The 21,627-nt window shown below is 34.9% G+C and overlaps 2 protein-coding genes across 3 annotated transcripts; both read left to right on the forward strand.

Moving 5' to 3' along the window:
- Nucleotides 1-1,103: 1,103 nt before the first annotated feature.
- Nucleotides 1,104-14,727, forward strand: mthfd2l (methylenetetrahydrofolate dehydrogenase (NADP+ dependent) 2 like). 2 transcript variants are annotated; one of them, XM_055039545.1, is made up of 9 exons: nt 1,104-1,202; nt 2,163-2,267; nt 2,729-2,913; nt 3,876-3,998; nt 4,559-4,711; nt 6,196-6,303; nt 10,575-10,667; nt 14,008-14,133; nt 14,267-14,727. In XM_055039545.1, exons 2-9 carry the CDS (start codon nt 2,215-2,217, stop codon nt 14,380-14,382), a joined length of 957 nt encoding a protein of 318 aa, XP_054895520.1. In that variant the 5' UTR covers nt 1,104-1,202; nt 2,163-2,214; the 3' UTR covers nt 14,383-14,727. The 2 variants fall into 2 exon arrangements, with proteins under 2 accessions (XP_054895520.1, XP_054895519.1); XM_055039544.1 differs by lacking the exon at nt 1,104-1,202 and having other exon boundaries at nt 2,014-2,267.
- A 4,989-nt stretch (nt 14,728-19,716) lies between these two features.
- On the forward strand, nt 19,717-21,492 carry epgn (epithelial mitogen homolog (mouse)). Its single transcript, XM_055039432.1, has 5 exons — nt 19,717-19,830; nt 20,106-20,237; nt 20,560-20,680; nt 20,792-20,944; nt 21,176-21,492. Exons 1-5 carry the CDS (start codon nt 19,797-19,799, stop codon nt 21,228-21,230), a joined length of 495 nt encoding a protein of 164 aa, XP_054895407.1. The 5' UTR covers nt 19,717-19,796; the 3' UTR covers nt 21,231-21,492.
- Nucleotides 21,493-21,627: the final 135 nt, after the last annotated feature.

A 21,627-nucleotide genomic window follows, 5' to 3' on the forward strand; every position in this document is an offset into this window, starting at 1 on the left:
TTATTTTTACTTTCTCTGAGTTCTCTCATTTCTTTTGAGGTTCAGATGGGTATTATACTATTTACAACAGAGTTTTTTTTTTCCAGTGGAAAAGCAAAAGTAATTTTGAGGTGTGTGTGTTTTGAGTTACGTAACCATAATATAGATCTGCCTACCAAACATGTGTATACTAAAAACTGCAGATTGGTTACTATGTACTCTTTAAATTCATGTCCAGGCAGGCCTGGATTGGGTGCGGTGTTTACTAAGATTTCTACCACCACTCCCACCATTCAAACAAACCTTTACTCTAAATGTCACATGTTCCACTGTCTTTAAAATCAATAACTTGTTTTCAACCAGAACTAAGTGATATGAACTGCTAAAAACAAACAAAACTCAAAATCATGTCCATTTATCTTTTTTTTCTTTTCTTTTTTTATCTATTTATTTATTTATTTTTTACTTTTTAACAATAGCATGCTGCATTATGCACACATCTGTGAGACTGGTTGTTAAATTTACTAAAGTTACCATGGTGTTGCTTTATATAGAGCTGAGTAACTGATACATGTTCGTTTACAATCTTGCCCTGAACATCCAGGGAGCAGCACAACAACATTAAAACGTAACAGTGACACGTTATTGCTTATGTGCTGGAAAATATTGGCTAATGTTTGCATGACCTCTAGATGGATGTGTTGAGGTAGGCAGGGTTTATGTTAATGTTTACAGAAAAATAACAATCATGTTTTCATGTCAGTATTTGCACAAATTTAATGTATGAGTCTGAAAGTTAATGAAAGTATATGCGCTTTGAGAAACAAGAACGTGTTATGATGGTGTAAAGATTTATTACTTCCAAAGATAAATCTGAGTCAAGATATAAAATCATACCAGTTTTCACCAATAATGTCCGTCTTACTCCCAAAAGTCACCAATGGGCAAATTTTCTAAAGATGTAAGTACCTGTAAATTTGCAGTACAGTATGAGTGCTAACTAATAATTCATTTTTTTAAACTATATCTTAATTTTTATTCTCATACAATTTACTCATTTTCACAGGTATTTTCAAAAAAATTTTGTACGTTAGTGTAAATGGTATAACAGTGGATTTCTTTAATTAGTTTTAAGTAACTATTTGGTTCATATTTCACATAGAAAACATCTTAAATTGTGGAAAGAACAGCCGGAGATGCCAATTCTGCTCCTAAATTATAAGGTGGGACACAATTCATTTATTTTTTTTAATTTACACCATTTCATTTGTAGTCTTTATTCTGTTTTTCCATATAATATATTCTATTTTGTGTGAGTCTATTTGCTTTGATTTCATGTCACTTTTGCACATCACATTTTCTAAATCTGAGACAATAAAGAATATTGCTAGTCTATCCTTAATAAAACAAACATTTGCTGCCATCTTGTGGCAAATTAGTGTAGCACCCTTATTTGAGTATCCAGTTATTCTGGAGAATCATGTACAAACCATAATCTAACAGCTATCTACAGGTGCAACAAGGATAAAATGCCTCCAATTACACCAGTTTGACATAATACATTTTATGTATTGGTGCTTCATTTAGAAACTACTTTTTAAGGCTGTGCTCCCAATATTAAGATTTGATTAGGAAACACACTTTTGACTATTAAAAACAAACTGCTGTTCTTTGGGAATTATTTTTATGTCAGTGGTTTAAAAGAAAAACATTACAATCACAAGTGTTGTTGAGACTTTGAAAAAGACTAAAGCCGTATATAATTGTTCACACTTGGTCTAAGTGTTTTTATTGTTTTTCTACTTTTTGTCTTCATTATTATTTCACATTCATTCCATATTTAGGGTTACAAGCAATATGATCTTGCAGGAAGAAATTATTGTGGCAATATTTTTCCTCATCACTGAAATATGCTTTTTTTTTGTATGCTGTGCCTTGAACAGATTTTTATGTTAAATTATGTTTCACAACTATTTTTTTAATATATCTTTCCACCTAAATGTTTATTTGACGGTTGAACATCTAAACGCCTCTTCTTACTAAAAATCAAAACATACATAGAACATAATGTTTCAAGTAGAACCTGCATCACCCGTCCCCTTTTGTGCACGCACGTACACACGCACGACGTACACACGCACAAATATGGCGGCTTCTATTTCACCTCTACGCTCCTCCTTCAGGATCTGCTCACCGTTAACTGCACACTTTCACTGCTGCCGTGCCAAACTGCGGATGCACAGAAAGTACGAGAGTCAACGGAGGCATCTGTACCACTCTGTGAGAAGGTAAACGTTGTCACATTGAGAATAGTGCCATGTTTTGTTGAAATAAGTGGAAGGGATGGAGAGCGGCGTCTTGTCACCGGTGGAAGCAGTGCGAGTACCGTACGTCAGATGTCAGAGGAAGGAGAGTAACTGGCAGCAGTATTTACTTTAAGCGGTAGAGGGCGCAAGGCAAATGGGCGTTAAAGGGCTAAAGGACAGATGCGTTTGTATAAGTCACATGTGCTCTCCGTGTGATACTTTATACTTAGAATGTATATTTATAGCTATAACCATGAAAACATGACTTAAGATCAGTTGACTCTTTCATAATCAGTCAGTGGGAATTTTTTTCAATCTTCAAAGTCTTTTCTCTCAAAAAAATAAATATATTCTAAATATGTATAAATGTTTTATAGCACAGTTTTAATCCAGTTGCTTCTCAAAAATAAATTCTTTCTTTTCTTTACTGTAAACGTCTCCAGGCACAGTGCTGTGGTGATCTCAGGAACAGAGTTGGCCCGTCAGATTCACAGAGAAATCCAGCGAGATGTGGAAGAGCTCGTCGCTCATGGCGACATGAGACCCCACCTTGGCGTAATCTTAGTCGGAGATGACCCAGCCAGTCATACCTATGTTAAGAACAAGACCCGGGCAGCCACCATCCTGGGTCAGATATGAGCAGTGTGTGTCTTAACACTTTCCTCAGTGTGTATGGTGCAGTCATGCACATGCATCTCATTAAGTTTGAATACAGAATTTCTGTAATGCAGTTTGAATATTTATAGTCAAATATTATGTAGGATCTTTACACACAGAATATGTTTGTAATGTTAAAATAATAAACAAGACCAATAGAGAAGGAATATTTATCTCACAAATGTCATATTATGATTATGTTACTGGCTACACATCATATTGAAGACTGCTGACCTGATAGTAGTCAGTGACTGTTAAAGAATCTGGTGAATCTAAATGCAGTCTTGAAATATTTAGTTGAAAGAAAAAAACATTCAAGAGTTTGTCAGGGATTCACAGTTTGTAGAGTGCACCAGGAGTCAGTGCTTCAAGGTAGCCCACAGTGCTTCAAGGTAGCCCACAAATCCAGGGTATCCAGGATTCCTTGTGTTACTAGTGACAACACCAGAAGTGTCTTACCTGGGCTCAAAAGTACCTATTTGAAGGTTAAAATAAATCTCTAAATCACCAGGTATTGTGGGCTTGTACTGTAGTACATGGACAAATTTTTAGAAAAAAAACCCCAATAAAACAAAACAAACAAAAACAAAAGGAATTCTTGAAATATTTGGGCTTTAATTCGTTGCAATTTGCGACACAAACAGAATTAATATTTGACGTGTATTGCTTTGTTCTTGAATCTGTGTAAGATGCGATTTTCCCTGTTACTATCTAATTGCTGAAACAAATTAACTTTTCAGTGCTCTATGGAGATGCATGTGTATGTCAACCTTATGTGAACATACAAATTAAGACAGATAATTAGTTTTTCTTTGTTTTGCAAACATATTTTATAATGTCAAATGTTTATAATAATCAGATCACGAGAACAGGACTACTGTATTTGAAAATGCATTGTTTATTGCTCATCGTGTTATGTTTGACAATCTCCAGGTATTTCCAGTGACACAGTGGTTCGGCCCAGCTCAGTTTCCCAGGAGGAGTTGCTGGGGCTGATCGATAAGATGAACCGTGACTGGAGGGTGAGCGGTCTCCTGGTGCAGCTGCCACTTCCAGGTAAGCAATTAAAAGCTTTAACTGTGTTGCATCATGTGTTGAGAGATTATGTACATACTTATTATTATTATTATTATTATTATTATGATGATGTTTAAATTACTTACAGTATTGCTGTTGTGTACATATTTTTTGTATCAATTTTATATCACTTATGGCTATATTTGTATTTACTTATATTTAACAACTTGGATGGTGTAGCTTGTCAACATATGAGCAATTTTTTCTTGAGGATCAATCAAGTATATTCTGTTCCAATAAAAAAAAAAATGCTTTAACACTTCTTTTGGACTTATTTGATCACTAAAGATCAAACAAAGTGATAACTAGCATTTTTACATTTCAGCAACACCCCATCTTTTGTTGCTTTTTATACTGTTGCAATTAACTTGTAATTTAATTTTACATTTATGAGACACATTGGTCGGTTCAGTAATAGTTAAATAAATTAAATAATAAATGGACAAAAACCATTTAAAAAAGGTAGCAAAAACTAATAATAATTAATAAGTACTTAGGTCTAATGTAATCATATGTATTTTTTTCACTCTGTTCTTCAGAGCACATCAACGAGCGAGCAGTGTGTAATGCAATTGCTCCAGAGAAGGATGTTGATGGTTTCCATATTGTGAATATTGGAAAGTTGTGCCTGGACCAGAGATCGATGGTACCTGCAACGCCAGCAGCTGTCTGGGAGATCATCAAAAGAGCAGGTAAACCAGCAAGGGTTCTAAATCTCACATACATCTTTTTCATTTTGTTCACTTGTACTGGTTCTGAACAAATGTTCCTCTAGAGGGCAGTAAAGATCTACTAACTCTGGTGATATAACCATTCCTTGTTGCTAGTCCTGCTAGTAACCATAACATGTGCTGTAAAATCTTCATAATTCTGATCATGTTTGATCCTTTTATAAATGAATGTTTTGCTCTTTTTTTTTAATTAGTTTCTTCTGGTGTTGAGTTTAGTAAATGCAGTGTCAGTTTTATTCTGTGTTATAGTTTCTCCAATATGTACATCATAGTACGGATGTGCCATATTAGAATTGGCACAGAAATAATAATAATAAGTCAACCATTAGCCAGACAATCTTGCCACCTAGTTTATCTTTCAAAAATGTACATTTGTAACAATCTGTTGAGCAATGCTGACAATGCTGGCAATGTCAGGATTTTCACAGAAAATAGATATGTAGCTCTTTGATTTAATCTCATAGCTATCATTTATTTAAATGACATTGGCTTGGTCAGTCGAAAGAAAACATCCTGTGTGATCACAGTATTAGATTTAATAAGTCACTTTTCTTCATTAACTTTAAGCCTTCAATTGAAATAAATAAATGAAATAGTGGAACATTTTCTTACACCAACAACAAACTCAGAAAGAATGTTTTGTGGTTGTGCCCATTTAAAGCAAAATCTCCAGTCGAACTTGGCTGTTGATCAGTAAAGTTCAGTTCAGGTAACTGTTGCTTCACAGAATGATGGGAGGCGAAAAACATTGCGTAAAATGCCCGTTTCAATCTGCTGCAAGAAATTGCCAATAAAAATATAAATGAAGGCCAAAAAAAAACTTTAAAGGTCCTAAAGGATTTCTTGATATGTTGTTGTTGTTGTGGTTTATTAATAATATGTTTTGGAATAACAATATAAGACAATAAAGAAATTAGACATTAATTTTCTAAACAATCAGTGATTTTATCTTTGAAATGTTCTTTTATCAAGAGCTCTGCCAACCTAATTTATGATGTGTTGATTAAGAGCAAAAAAAGCTGATTTCTAGTGTGATCAGCATTTTTAATTGACATAAATTTTATGGATTTAAGGTTTACCTTTTTGTTCTTCAAATAACTGAGTCCCTTGGCTTCAGTCTACAGGTGTTTGCTTGTAGCCGAAGTTCCAAAAACTAAAAACAATTTCCATCTAACCTCTTAACCCTAAGACTTTTTTGGTTTTCTTGTAGAGTTTTATGCTACATCATTTTAACATTAAACAAAGGTACACTGTTTGTATTATAGTATTCAACCTAAATGCAATGTTTCAAAAAGGACAAAGTTGCACGGAACTTGTTTGTACAACCCTACAGTTCAAAAGGCAACCTGACATAAAAATGTGCAACAAAATATCGGTAGATCTTTAAGATCAGGGTGATTGCTAAGAAAAATGTAATTTTCTTTCCTGGGAATGTGTTCACACAGGAATTGAGACAGTGGGAAAGAATGTCTTGGTTGCTGGTCGCTCCAAAAATGTTGGAATGCCCATTGCTATGTTGCTGCATACTGATCGCAACCATGAACGCCCTGGAGGTAAGCTAAGTGATTTTTTTTTCTTTTATCTGTTCTATCAGTCTATGTTAGTCAGCCCAATAATATGACAAATATCTTCAAAGAAAATTCAAGTTGCACCATATTTGATGCTTTAATCTTTTGTTAGGATATGAATGTACACTTCAATGACTCCCTGCCGTTTTTATCAAAAAAAGAAAAAAAATGCTGATGCATGTCCTGCTGGATGAAAAGAAGGGAGTGTGAAAGCCTTAATCAGGGCGAAACATTTGGCATGGTGCACCACTGGGAGACGGATCCAGTCCTTATATGGGTGCAGGAAGGAAGAAACGGATTTCAAAAGGTGTTGTCTGCATTAAGCAACAAGATTTACTTTACCTGTCAAAGTTCAGCAATATGACAGGATAAAGAGACCCAAGTTGCAATACACATGCTAAGCAGTATCATAAAAGAATGCAATAAGCTGTGGTTTCTGATCTCATTTAAGAAATTACAATAAAGAAAATAAGTAAAGAGCTCTAGGGAGTCACATTTCTGTACATGTTTAAAGCAAATGATATACAGACTGCCTGTGGCAGTCACAACCAATCAGCCATTATTTAGCTAATTCCAGCTTTCGGTTTCCAAGAATCTACAGAACAGAAGAAACCAGTAAAGAAAACAAGCTTCTTACCAGTTTTACCAGTTTTTGAACAAACTGTTTTGAGATTTATTTCTAACTGCTGTTCTTCTTTCATGGTTCATGCCCTTTTAAAAGTGTAGACACATTCTGTAAATGGGTTACTTGGTAATTTCTTTGCTGGTGTGATCACGTTAACTGAAACAAACAAAGATTATATTTATACTTTCTCATTTCATTAAAATATATACTCTTTTACTGGCCACTTCATTAGGAAAATCAGATTGGACTCTGTATTCAAAACTAATTCTTTTTGCTATAAATTCAACAATGTTTCTGAAACATTCCAAAAATCTGGGATCCACATCAGCACCACAGCTTCACACAGTTGACGCCACATTGTTGCCTGAATGTATGATGCAAATCTGATGTTCCACTACATCCCAGAGGTGTTCTGTTAGATTCTGATCTGGTGACTGTGGAAGCTATTTGAGTTCAGTTAAGTCAAAAGAATTTTCAGAAGAATTCAAGTTTGTGACGTGGTACATTATCATGTCAGAATGATCAATCAAGACATACATACTCATAGATAATCTGTGATGTGACGTGATTGATGTTATTGGCAACAATACTTCTGTAGCGTGTTGGTTTTAGCTGATAATTAGTTGTTTGTAAGGCATCCAAATTGTGCCAAAAATACCCTTGACAACATAAAACCACCACCACCAGCAACTGTTGACACATCCTGGAGCGATCCATATCTTTATGTTGTATATTTGCAATTGACAGCCCAACATCTAAATTTCAGAGCTGAGTGGAGATTCAATAAAAGAGTAAATATTTTCATTAATCTTACATTTACCTATGTTGTTGAAGCTATGTGAATTATATCTTAGTACACTTAAAATGGGACAAAACTAACTTATAATTAACTTTTAGCAAGAAATAGTAGCATGTTTTAAGCAAATCATTTCTTAATATTGATAAAAAATGTACTAGTTATAAGTGAAATAATCCGCCATTAGAACAAAACAATTTTACCATATTATTATAGCTTATGTGACTATTTCAATGTTAAAAATCAGTTTTGTTTTCATTGATACAGCTGTTTGTCAGTTGCATGAGAGTTTATCTATGTGTCACTGCAAAACAGGTATCTGGTAACACAAGACTCTGTGAGAACTTGTTTATGTGGTTCAACCCTTTTCAAATGAAAGGATATGTAAAATTCCAGTTGAACTTTATAGCATGTGCACCAGTGAGCTCTTGGTTTCCCCACGACTTCATACTTGGGTGAAACCCTCAGAATCAGTGTGGGCGGCTTAAAGGTTTTCCCCACAAATTAATTTTCCATAGTTTTTATCAGTTACAGGAAATAAAATCTTTACTTTATTAAGTAGCTCTTCCTTTAACAGTTTCTGCTCTTCCTTTAACAGTTTTTCTTTGTGATTAATTCAGTTTTACAAAAACAGACCAGGAGGAATAGGAACAGTTTAGACAGAAAAGCCAATGATCCAGAGACTTTAAACTTTTACTCACCCTCCATAATATATACCTTCCGAATATATATCAAAAACAATATGCGTTATTCAATTGGCAAGTTTGTGCTAGATTGAAACAAGACCGGTTTCATCTGCAAACAGATAAATTTTTTTCTCCCTTGATATTGAAGCCCCAGGTGGATTAAACAGAACAAAAATTTTATTCCAGCCTCTACATGCGACCTTGGGTAAGACATTGAGCAACAATTGGCCTCCAACTCTTTTATCAGTTTAAGTGTGCATAGTAAAAATATTCTCTCTGCAGATTTGATACAATGGATACTTAAATCTTAATTTAGAAAAGGATCTCAGAATTACCAACAATAAAAGGTAAAACACACTGTTCATAACAGGTGAGCATAAAGTTGATCCAATATACACAATACCAAAATAACATTCTGACTCTGCCTAAATAGATTATTGATCAAGTTGTAACTGTTTCAACACCTTTTTACCACAGCTTTGTTAAAATTTTAGAAAATTCTTCCAGAATATAAATGAAAGGTGCAAATAGATCACAAAAAGTTTCAAATAGTTAGTCGCGTGCAAAGGCTATTGATACTTTGGAACGGACTAAGATGCAGGATCCATTAGGAATGGGCAATTATTGTGTCATATAGCAGAGGAAAGAAAAATACTATCACAGGATCTGAAATGTTATCAATGAATCAAAATGGTTTCTTTGTTCTAGTTTTGAGAAACATGAGAATGTGCGTTGAATTGTTAGATTTGCTGTTTGAACCATTATTTTGTTCGATCTAACTATTATGTACATACAAAGTGATCATAAATATGACAAAGTTATTGTATAATAAATACTCACCAAATACTATGATAAAGTCAATATTATCCATCCCTGTGATTCAAAGGTGCATATTTACTATTGTGTCATAGTAAAATATTCCTCTTGTGAAAATGTATATCAAATTGTGGTAGAGCTTTGTTTTTAGTTGATGGTTTTACTTCCTGTCTGAGTGTCATCTTGTGCAGACTAAATACTTATTATAAAGTATTTTTAAAATATTAAAGTTCTTTTATTAAAGTTTTTCAGTCGTGGCACCATAAGCCTCATCTATCTATTTGCGCTCAGTTTTCCTCAGTGTGTGGTTTGACTCCAACAGGACATGCCAAAAGATAGACATGCATGCTGCAGTCAAACATTGTGACCTTTATTTGACCAAAGAATAAAAAAGCAAAACAAAACGAAACAAAATCCTGTCAACTGAAGCTAGTTAAAATAGAAAAATGTTCAAGGGCAATGTGGTAATTTTATTTCAATTACCTGTAGTTGAAATAAAAAATGTACAGAAATACTGTACAATTACTCTTCTAATCTCTGAAATCTCGTCCCTGCTGCATCATCTTAGTAGCTATTTTCTTAAGTTGAAGGAAACAAATCTTATGCATAAGAGCAAGGGCACAGAACTGCATTGCACAGTGCTCATAGTCTCTCAGGAAAAATGTCACATTCGTCTTAATATTATTTTTACCATTTCATTATTTTTATTAGGTATTTACCAATTAATAATATAAGTTTCATTGCTGATAAAACTGAAGCACAACCTGTGCACTTGTTTTACATACTAAGCTCTTGCGATGACATTAAAATAAGCCAAATTCCTACAGCATGACTGATAAAATGGTGTGTCCCTACAATGCATGTTTTAAAAGTCAGACAACAGTTCATCTGTAAAGCGACCCTGAGGTTCGATGTGCTGGGACTTGTCACACATTACATCATTTTCTTTATCTTGTCCAAAAATGTTCCAGTGTGACTCGTTCTATTTTCTTTCTAAGACTTCCTTAGTCACAAGGGCCACACACTGTAGTGAAGAAACTTACATTTATTGGCGTACATGCCGTTTTTGAGATCTATAAAATTTGTGAAAACATAAGTATTTTATGGCAATGACAGTAAATGTGGTTTTTACTAAGTTTTAGAGTTCTGCCTCATTCTCAGTGTAATGTTCTTACAATGTTAACATCGTAGCATTGTGGAGGATGAATCTGAGTTTTCATTCCCATAATCACTAACTTAAATTTACATAAAACAAAGAACAATTACCCACATTAAATAAAAAATGTTATTTTTGTTGCTTAATTCAACCTAAAAGCTCCTTTTTGCCTCTCAGGTGATGCCACAGTGACGATCGCTCACAGATGTACACCAAGGGATCAGCTGAAAAAACTTACTGTGCTGGCTGACATCATCATTGCAGCGGCAGGTAATTAAAGTCTACCGGAGAGAGAGAATTTTTGTTATTTGTCGTCATAGTTCAGTTAAGTGTTTGTTAATGGCTACAAAATGGTAGCATTATTCCTATTTTTACTAAATGCAATAATTCTTACCGATGCTTTTGGATGCAACAACTGAAAATCAAATGTAGCGGTAACAAAATATATCCATGAATAGTTTAGTTTTTAGGTTTCATGGATTTCACATATTTTCTAGTCTATAATTTGTATCACATCAAATCCTATTTTCATCTAAATTCATTGCCTAGGACAAGGCTCCATAAAAATACTCTTAATTTAATTTTAATATAACTTTTTTTGTGCAGTATCCTGGAGAGTTTTAAAAAGTTAAAAATATATAGCAGTTGTGGTGTTATTTTGTAGTCACATATTGCCTAAAGATCTAAAAATATAAAAGAACCATTGTGTAAGATCTAAAGAGCCACTGTTGGCTCCAAAGTCTCAGTTGACGATAAAGGCAGCGTTATAATAGAATGGGTCAGATTTGATCAAATCTGATTAAAATTCATAAACATTTGTTGCTGTAATTACTAATTAGCTGTTAAAAGTAATCTGAGTACTGAGTTCATTTACTTTTCAAAGAACAGATTGAGTCACTTTCACATAGTCAAGCCATCAGTTAGACTTGAATGTTTCTTTTAGTTTGTTTGTCATTTTTATTGACTGTTTTCATACTTTTATTTGTTAATTTATTTTATTTGTGGACTTTGGTCATTTTATTTTCATTCTTCATTTCACTGTGATGCTCTTTGCGATTTTATCAATGAAAAGTGTTAATATAAATACACTTTGCCTACAGATATATATTAGCTATACTATAAATACAGTTTGGGAAGCAGTTTGTGGGTTAAACTGGAAATTATATGCAACCAAACATTTTTATTTATTTCATTTTTAAAGGAACGTAAATTGTTTACTGTTCCAGATTCTATTCTCCTTTTATAATTCTTCTGTCTAAACAGGTGTAGATTCTGCTGTACACGCCTTAATCATTGAGACTCTTTGAATTTGCATAAAAATAATCACTGGTATGCAGGCTGGTATTGCAAGAAAGAGGAAATATTATGCAAAAGGCTTACCAGCCCTTACTTGAATAGTTCTTGTTCAAGTCTGCATTGTAAATGTGGAAATTTCCAGATAATTGCTTTGTCTCAACTCTATTCCTCATTATGAAGAACAAGGTGGTCTTATAGGGTTGGAATGAGAACCTATCAATCATGTGCAAAACTGTAGTAACAATGCCAGGTTACACCCCCAATGACGGGGTGTAACCAACATCTCGTAACCAACAACGTTAAAGGATTTTTTTCTTCTTGATGAAAAGATTAACCTTTCAGTTCATTTTATGTTTGTGAGCTATACAGTGCTTGTTTCATTCTGAAGTATTTTTTTTTCTTTTTTAATCTCACTCAATGCACATACTCTCAATAAATTTTTCAGTTGCTATTACTTTTGTTAGTAAACCAGCCCTTATAATAATAATATAACATTGACCAAGTTCTCTTAGCCACTCTTCAAAATGGAGAAAACAATAGTAAGGGAGATACATGCTGATCTGCTTGTTCAGGAAAGGGCTACAAGAAAATAGCTTTCCATATCCATAATAATAGGTACAGCAATGGTTAGTAATTCATGGCTGTCACAGTCAAATATCTGGACTTGTATGAAAGGACTAAGATCAGAGCAGAATGGTAAGCAGAGGTGATTTTTAACTCGAGTATTTTGAGACTTGAGACAGCTTAATTTTGAGGGCAGCCTGAACTGCCTGAACTTTTTTCAGTTTTTTTCTTCAATGGAGCCCAGGTGCTAAGCATTACACACAGAGTAAGAAATGTACAACATTGTACTTGATGGCTGACTAAAGTTGCTATTGCATTTGCATCTTTAGGTTTGGGGCTTCAATAAAGAATTATTTCACAGTTTTTAAGAAATCTGGACTGCATTTGACCATCTTCACGGTCTAAAATGCTTAGATGGGTCAAAATTTAACTGGATTATTTTGCACCCCACATAGATCTTTGAAAATGACTCACCCAGGGAACCAATTCCAGATGGTAAGGGACATAAAAAAATCTCCCAGGCTCATAAATAGGACATTACAGCATCGAGAATCACCTTTACACTCTATAGAAACCATTAAAACCATATTTACATGTTAAGTGGTTATTGTCTCATTTAAAAATGATAACGGTATGAAAAATCAACTTGTGTTCGCTGTTAAACATGGAAGAGAATCTATGAACCTGTTTTTCTTCCAAATGCCTTGGAAACTTTAAGGATGCGGCATAATAAGCTCCTACCAGATCACATTAAAGATTGAAATCGTGACATCTGCTATAGAGCTGAAAATAGATCCCTATATTGGAAATGGCAGTATAATGATCCAACTACATGGCTGAATCAACTCAAAAATGCATCACCAGACACAAAGTGTTATTCTTCAATGACCTTCTCAGTCCTCAAAAGTAAATATATTTGTGAAAACCTGAGGAGAAGGTTGAATCATAGAGAACAGAGGACTCTAGACTGATCTGGGACATAAATGTGGCACTAAGGATTTAAAAAAAAATTATAAAGTTGTATTTTTTATTAAATAAACATTCTGTTCTATATTATGTTTCAAAACATTAATTTGGAGATTATGTTTCAGAAAACTGCACATTTTAGCAGATTTACGTCATGAGGAACTGAACTAATAAATCCTTTTACTAAGTTTCAAAATAGAGAAATAGTGAACACTAAATAAACATTACTTTAATATAATTTGATTAGAAGTTTTGGAAGATATTAGGTGAACTATTCACCTAATAGTTCACCTATTAGATGAACTATTATTATTGCTCACATTATTGTGCCTAATTTATACTCCCCTCCCTAAGTCTGAGTTTTTCTCACTAGTTCTCAGTAAAGATGTACCAATATAAAAAGTTGGGCTAATATTGATATTGAATGTTAAATAAATAATAATAAAAAAGAAAACAAACAAAATAAAAAAAACACTACAACACTGACATGCTCCTCTGTGCTCCATCACTGTGACCTGTCCAAATAACTTCCACATGGACAACACCTTTCAACTCCTAAAACACAAACTTGAATAAAACATAATTAATATTGACCCAGTTTTATTTATGAGACCAGTACTGATATGTTAAAAAGTGATCAGTGTCTCCCGTTACTGATCTTAATGCTGATATATTGTGCATTCATAATTCTCATGACAGGAAGAAAATATACTAAAAGACTGTTACTGAAAGATTTTATTCCTTTTTATTGATAAATATGTCTTCTTGTTCCCCCTTTGATCAGGTGTCCCAGGTCTGATCACAGCAGACATGGTGAAAAAGGGTGCGGCAGTTATTGACGTCGGCATAAATCGCATCCTGGACCAGAACACAGGGAAAGTCCGGCTCATCGGGGATGTGGATTTTGAAGGTAAAACAAGCAATACATTTTGCCAGGATTGCTTCAGCGCAGGAAATGTTTTAATACCTGCACATCGCCTGCATTTCCCGGTGAATAAAAAGCATTGCCTAACAACGTATCTTGTGTCTGATATTTGTTTTAGGAGTGAAGGAGAAAGCAGGTTTCATAACACCTGTTCCTGGAGGTGTGGGTCCAATGACTGTTGCCATGCTCATGAAAAACACTGTGACTGCTGCCAGAAATGCACTGATGCATTAAAAATAGCATACACCCTTCATTTTAGTTTGCATTGCAGAGAGGTAACAGCATATGGACATGCAATAACCTGCATACATTTCAGTACGCACTCAAAAACAAACCCTTCTGCTGAACAATTACACACTTTTATTTCAACAGTTTTGACCTCAAGATTTCGTACTTGCCTGGAAACCTACTTGATATGTACCATGTTTACGTCCATATTTATTGTTTATTTTATTGCTGTAATTCAGATTTTGCTTTTGTACATGTTAGATTAATATTTTTTCTACTGCAGTATTTTGATTTATTGAATATGCTTGAAATTAACAAGAAAGAAGTCATAATAAAAGTGGGTTTCAGTCAGTGCCATGTCAATGTTTTCGTTATTAATATTTAATTTCCATATAATTAGACCCATGGGACGTCAACTTGTTTTTGTCAAAAATAGGTCTAGGTTTTATATTCTAGGTGAGAACTAATATAGTGAACCCTGGTTTTTCGCAGGGGTTTCGTTCCGAAAAGAACCCGTGAAGTAGTTTTTCACAATTATTATAAAGCATAATTAAATGCTCGACATTGAATCCAAAGAACAAAACCTGTTTTCAGGCCCAAGCATTTTTTAAACAAATAGAATGCTTTTTTACAAATAACTACAGTAAAATAATCATTTTAATCATCGATACGAAGTACAGTAGGACAAATTATGACATGCATATTTCACTGTGCCTCTGACTGTGACACTGCGGCCTGCCTCCACTTTGTAGTATCGTTTTTCTTGTGAACCCTGTGGTGCAGGTGTGATTTTTCTAAAGAAGAACATCGTTATCGGCAGTTGTTGTTGCTCTTTTTCCTTCTGGGCAAAAATATTTGCCCAAATTTTCCAACCTGGATTGCCTATATTTAAATTCCGTAACATTGTTGGAACACAGGTAGAGAAGAAGTGCATAGACTGTTTAGCCAATCAGGACGCAGAACTCAAGAAACTGTGAAAAAAACACTACAAAAAAAAAAAAAAAATCCACGAAGCAGTGAGGCCGTGAAAGGTGAACCGTGTTATGGCGAGAGTTCTCTGTGTTGTGCTACTTATGGTGGCAGCATGTTTGAGTAACTATGATATTAGTTCTGAATTTTTCTTTCTATAGATTTTTCCACATCATTTATTTTGGTTGAAGCATTACTTTTTTGGGGAAACGTTCCTCTGGTTTTGGATGCTGAACAGTGGTAATTATTTCTGTTCTTTCTGTTTTTGACAGTTGTTTAGATGTGACAACCTGGTAAAATCCAGCCCCTTGTCCGACGCTGTTTGTTTTGTCCAGAGGTTCTGGGTTCTTGGCTGTTGAGAAACAATATCTTTGTGAAGGCGTGGATTGTGTTGGGATTTTTAAATTTCACCCAATTGCTGCCGTCTGCCTGTGTGACATATAATGTACCAGTTCGACAGCAAGAAGCTTTCCAGAACTTGTCTGTGCTGTAAACTACAATCTTCCACTGCAAAGAGAGAAGAGCCAAGCTGAATGAAGCAGCTGTTAGTTCGATATTTGTAAATGTGTCCAACAGAGACTCAACAGTTTTGTTCACTTCCTGCGCTACCATTGCTCAACCTTCAGGCAGACTATAATTCTAAAACAGCGCAGAAAGTATTGATAACAAATATGGAATCAGAGTACAGTGTTTGCTGATCTGAATTATATATCTATATTGAGCAATTTCTGGGGTAATCTATCGTTTTACTACTTTTAAACAGGAAAACACCATAACTAGTGCCTGCAACATTTACTACCTTTGTTCTTACACTGTGTACACATTTATTAGGCAACCATATTTTTAAGGATTATTTTTATTTATCACCAACTGCAGTGCTTGACATTCAACATGAATGTTTCAGAAAACGAATGTGAGGTTTTGACTTTTTTTCGGAGTATATCTGTATTTGCACAATTACTGGGTGACTGTAATTGTGCAGACCTGTTATCCAAGTTCAACCAAATGAAGACATTTTTCCATCTCACTGTTTAATATGCATCAGTTTAAGTCAGAATTATAAATAAACAACTCAATAAACAGCAAGAAATGTGTGCCCAATATCTCCATTTTAATTTTCCTTCTTTTCTTCCATTTCTTCCTGTCATACAGTCTTGTCAGTTTCAACAGCAAACATAGCCTTGCAAACACTGTTCAGAGAGGTGAACTGTTTTCATTCACCTTAAGTGTTGAGGTCCAAGCATATCTAATAGCTAATACCAATATCCCACCTTCACCTTTCTGCTGTCTGAATCAAAGTGGAGTTCTGTTCCCCTGACTAATCTGCCCACAAGAGTTGCTCTCATTCCATCAGTTCTTTTGAAAAATCTGTCCTCAGGTATTTCTTGGCTCAGTCTTGACACTTGCGTTTTTGTGTCTTATTAAGCATTGGTCAAGTTTCAGCCTGTCTTCTCTTGGCCATGTCTCTGAAAACTGAACATCTTGTACTTCTAGTTTCTCCAGGCTGGTTGCAGTTACAGAATATAACATAACTGAAAGATAATGAGTTCCTAACCAACAAAAAGTTGCATGGTTCTGTGATCATGCCCCAATATCTCAGCAATTTCTAGAGTGCTGTATCCATCTGAGAGACTGTTGGCAATTTTTGACTTTTTAGAGTCAGTTAAATCTATTTTTGGCCCATTTTTCCCAAAGAAAAGAAACTGCCTGATAAATATACATCATCTTGATATATAGTGTTGTCCTTGATGAGCCAACTCCTTTAAGTCTGAAAGTATGTGTAAAAACTGATGAAATGGCCCAGATACTCACTTAATACCTGCGCACACAGTGTAAACAAGTGCCACCTTTATTTCTTTTCAAATTAAGATTAACTGACACAGAATCAGCAACATGCAGATCATAACTATTGTTTGACAAGTTAAAACATGAACACTATTCAATAAGTATGTTGACACTGTAATTTAAGTTGCTACCTGCATCATAAAGATGTTTTAAGGAAATTCTAAAGAAAATTCAGGTACCACAAAAAGGATGATCCACCCTGGTGACAATGAGCGTACGGTTTCACAATATTGGAAAATAGAAACCAGCCTGGGAATTGTTTGTCTGTTGTCTCCCAACTTTCTCTCTGAGGATAGTGACTCATGTTTTATAATTTAGTTATAAAGGACGGTTAGTTTAAGGACGGCTTAATCAAGAAATATCTCCAAAATATCTCCAGTCAAATGAGATGCAATAAATGCTGTAACTCTACCTGGACCATCACAACAGATAACTACACTGCTTTTAGATGTAACTGTATTTCATTATGTAAACAGTATATAGCTAAAGCGGTTTAGCTTTGAATAGTTGACACACATTTTCTAGACTTGGAGAGGATACTGGGGGAAAAAAAACCCATTGCAATGGAAGTTATGTTTTTTAAAACTGTAAAACCTTCAATTGAATGCAACGGGGAAGGTTTAGTTTGTCTCTTCTCTTTGGTAAAAACTGAATGCCAGAAAAAAAAATTCTCTCAACCACCAAAGCCCTGAAAAACTTTCCCTACAAACAACTAATTGTGATGTGTTTGTTTCTCAGACTTGTGAATCAAACTTTTGTTTACTTAAAACAGCCAAGCTAGATTTGTCTTGTCATCTCAAGAAAATGCTACGTTTTTTTTTTTTTTTAAATAGCTTCAGGTTGTTAGGTAGCAACAAACAGTCTTGTCAGAAAAATTAACAGAGTGAAATCAAGAGGAGGGTAATGAAACGGGTTACACCCAGTTTCATCGTTTTCCCCTGGATGTCACTCTCAGAATAACTTCCATAAAACGTCAGTGGAGACATGGGGCATTGCAACCAACAGAAAGCGGGTACATTGTGGTCACAAAGGGACGGATATGACCAGGATGGCTGAGATGTTTAGTCATAATTGCTACTAAGGGGCCCAGTTTGGCCAAGCAAATACTCCCACAGCATGAACTGTTGATTCATGTTGTCTTGTGGTTTATGCCAAATGCTATCCATTCTACCTAGCTGACAGGAATGCACTCTAATTTTGTCTTTTGTTGATGTAGCCATCCGCTTCAAGGTGCTGTGTGAGATAGTATTCCACATTGTTTGGTAGCGCAGAGTACTTGTATTAAGTACTGTTACCTTTTTATCAGCTTGTCTACCTATATTCATATGACTCTTGCAATCAACAAGGCGAAAAGAAATTCTCCTTTTTTGGATCACTTTTCATGAATCTAAGAGATGGTTATGGGTAAAATCCAATAGGCTAGTGATAGTTGGCCCAACCAAAATGGCACCAACAACCAAGCCATGTTCATATTCACAAATACACCCTGTCTGATGAGCTGATAATCTTACCAAGTACTTTTGGGCTAGTTTCTAGTTCAAATGTCTTGGTGCACTATAGGAGCTTGTTTAAGAAATAATGTGCCATGGGAGAAATACATTCTAACTTACAAAATGAGAAAACTGTTTTGTTCCACTGTAGATGATTGCATTCATAGCTAGTGTTTTTTTCATCAATATTAATAAATTATTGACTTAAAACAAGTTCGTATTTCTTGCTGAAAAGTTGTTTGTAAGTTAGTTTTGTCTTATATTAAGTGTCCTAAGGTATTTGTACTAAAAACTAGACCAAACATACATAGTAAGAAATCTTTCTAGAAGCCTAGGTGTGGTAAGTTATTGCGATAAGATTGGTTAAATAGTGAGCCAGTAGTAGTGGAAGTGGAGCCGACCACCACCGATTGACCAGTAAAAGACTTAGACGCCCTGGAAACTGATCATTGGCTGTTGGATTCAACTTCATCCCATTCAAATCAATTCAAAGTATCTGGCAAGTATTTTGCGAGTATTTTTTAATTGAGGAGGTATAACTCATAAAACAGCTTATGAATTTCAGAATTAAACCATCATGAGGAAGAAACCGCTGCTAATGTCAGACAACGTCACTCAGATTTTTCAATTATGCATTTATCATTCGTGTCTGCACCTGTTGGACAGAGACACTGAGACAGCCAAAGACAACAATCTAGCCAGAAACTTGCTCTTGTAATCTCATTCTTGATGAAACTACTTCTAACAAACTAAAAGACATACTTCAGATACACACTCAGCCTCTCACTGGCTTGTGTCTGTGCTTCCAGAGAATACCTTCAATAAAAGGAGCCTTGAGGTGAACACGTGACCCTTGCACTACCACTGGCACCCCTGCCAGCAATTAACACCACAGGTTCTGCCTCTGCATGTAGAGATGAAATGTAATGAAAAGAAGGATGTGGATGGGTTTTTTTCTCAGAAGGAAATGCCTGTCTTTGTTGAAACTTGGCAGGTCTTTGATTGGCTGCGAAACATCTTCAAAGGACTGCAGCAACTATATAGTCTGAACAGAACAGAAGTCTAAGCAGTCAGAAGACGATAAGCAGAAAAAACATCTCATTGACAGAAGACAACATGTCCACACAAAGACAGACATTCCTAAGGAAGGGTGAGCTTCTTGACTTTTTGTAATGTGCACTTTTGAAATAATAACCAACTGTTATGGTTATTATGGTAGTGAAATGCTGACTACCATTTTGCATTTTTGTGCAAAATGGTAGTACGCAAACTGAAATTTTGCGTACTACGTACTTCCATGCATTTTAGGGCATGGAAGTTGAACAGAAGAACTTTTGAAACAGTCTTGTTTTTAACCACAACTTCAGGAATGCAAACTAAGCTCCTCATGCACTATTCTAATATTAATTATCTTATTTTTTCCAGTTCCCACCTTCACAGTGACAGTGCTGCTTCTGCTGGCCACAATAGGAAAGTCTGAGGTGTTGAGTGACAACATGCTGACCACTGTTTCGCCCTTTTTCCTAAATTCATCTCTGACCGTCCAGACAGTCAACAGTACGTTTCTCTCGTTTTCATATGTTGGAAGAATTAGTGTAAGACAAAAAGGCCCCAAAAATTTGCTTCTGAATCATTTCTTATTGAAGCTATTTTAATTTTCCATAGAGGAAAATAATTTAATTATTTTCATGACTGTAATGAAAATATTAAGGAACTGCATTAAACCAGGCCTTTTGAAAAAGTTTCCATTTTGTTTTTTTTTTATTGTCTGTATTAGACTTTTTAATTATTTTAATTCTATATTCATATAGCAGCATCAGTTGAAAGGACTGTTTATTAATTTTGACATGAGTGTTCTTCTCTGCGTCTTTTTCTTCAGGCACCATGAACCAAAGTAAGATCCACCTTTCAGTCAGGCCTTGTGGGGATGAAAATGAAAAATTCTGTTTAAACAATGGCACGTGCATCTACCCCCAAGACACCCGCCGACCTTCCTGCATGTAAGCACACAACTGATGACGCCGGCCTGTCCTAATGTATTAACAACAGCTTTACACAGGTTGGTTCATGTTTGCTTCAGGAATGCACTCACATTTTTTTCTTCTCTACAGCTGCATGCCATCTCACAGCGGGCCACGCTGCGAGATCTTCACCGATTTTACTTACCAACCATCAACTGTGGACAAGGTAATTCCCATCTTCTTTGGGTGTGTCATGATCGCCATCATTCTGGGTCTTGTATTCTGCTGCGTCATCAAAAGGAGGTGAGTAACTGTGGGCTCTGATGCCACACATTTAGTGCAAAACCAAAGAACTTGCTCGTGTTGAGGCGTGTTGTGATGCAGACATTAAAAAGCCTTTTATAGCTATTTTGCATGTGTCAATCAAGATTTATAGACACTAATGACTTTGCATTCTTATTGCAGAGTGTAAGTTCATTTTTTCTCTGAACAAATTTGTACTCATGACATTTAATTTTGTTTTATTTTTTGCAGATGCATAAAATCAGCACCTCTGATAAAAGCCGCTGCATCAGAGACTTCAGTGTGACATCATCAACTCCTCTTCACGATGTTTCTGCATGACTTTAACTTATTTTATAAATTAAAGCAAAGTTTTAAGTGCTTTTTTTTAACTTGAGATATACATATTTTAAAAATAACATGTTGCAATGTGAATGCTGAATTTTGTTATTAACAGTTCCGTGATAGTTCTTTCCTTGAAAGAAATGAGGAAAAATATTTTATTTATTGTAATTTTATTTTTGATTAAATTATTTGCCCTCTATTTTTATTTAAGGTTTTGTAATAAATTATGAATAAAACATATGTTTCAAAAATGTTATTTTGAAAGCATGCACTTCTGTCGACATTTGAACAGTAGTTGATATCACAGTGTTAAACATTCACTCTTGCTCTTTAGCATGTAATACACATTTGCTAATGTA

This window comes from Poeciliopsis prolifica, unplaced genomic scaffold (assembly GCF_027474105.1).
Source record: "Poeciliopsis prolifica strain line A6 unplaced genomic scaffold, Auburn_PproV2 SCAFFOLD014, whole genome shotgun sequence".
NCBI lineage: Eukaryota > Metazoa > Chordata > Actinopteri > Cyprinodontiformes > Poeciliidae > Poeciliopsis > Poeciliopsis prolifica.

Bases quoted from the DNA above. Each gene is read 5' to 3' on its own strand.
- mthfd2l (XM_055039544.1), top strand. From the start codon at position 2,047: ATGTTTCAAGTAGAACCTGCATCACCCGTCCCCTTTTGTGCACGCACG. The intron at 2,268-2,728 runs GTAAACGTTGTC...AAACGTCTCCAG, and splicing joins CTGTACCACTCTGTGAGAAG to GCACAGTGCTGTGGTGATCT. The intron at 2,914-3,875 runs GTCAGATATGAG...GACAATCTCCAG, and splicing joins CCGGGCAGCCACCATCCTGG to GTATTTCCAGTGACACAGTG.
- epgn (XM_055039432.1), top strand. From the start codon at position 19,797: ATGTCCACACAAAGACAGACATTCCTAAGGAAGG. The intron at 20,238-20,559 runs GTACGTTTCTCT...CTTTTTCTTCAG, and splicing joins GACCGTCCAGACAGTCAACA to GCACCATGAACCAAAGTAAG. The intron at 20,945-21,175 runs GTGAGTAACTGT...TATTTTTTGCAG, and splicing joins TGCTGCGTCATCAAAAGGAG to ATGCATAAAATCAGCACCTC.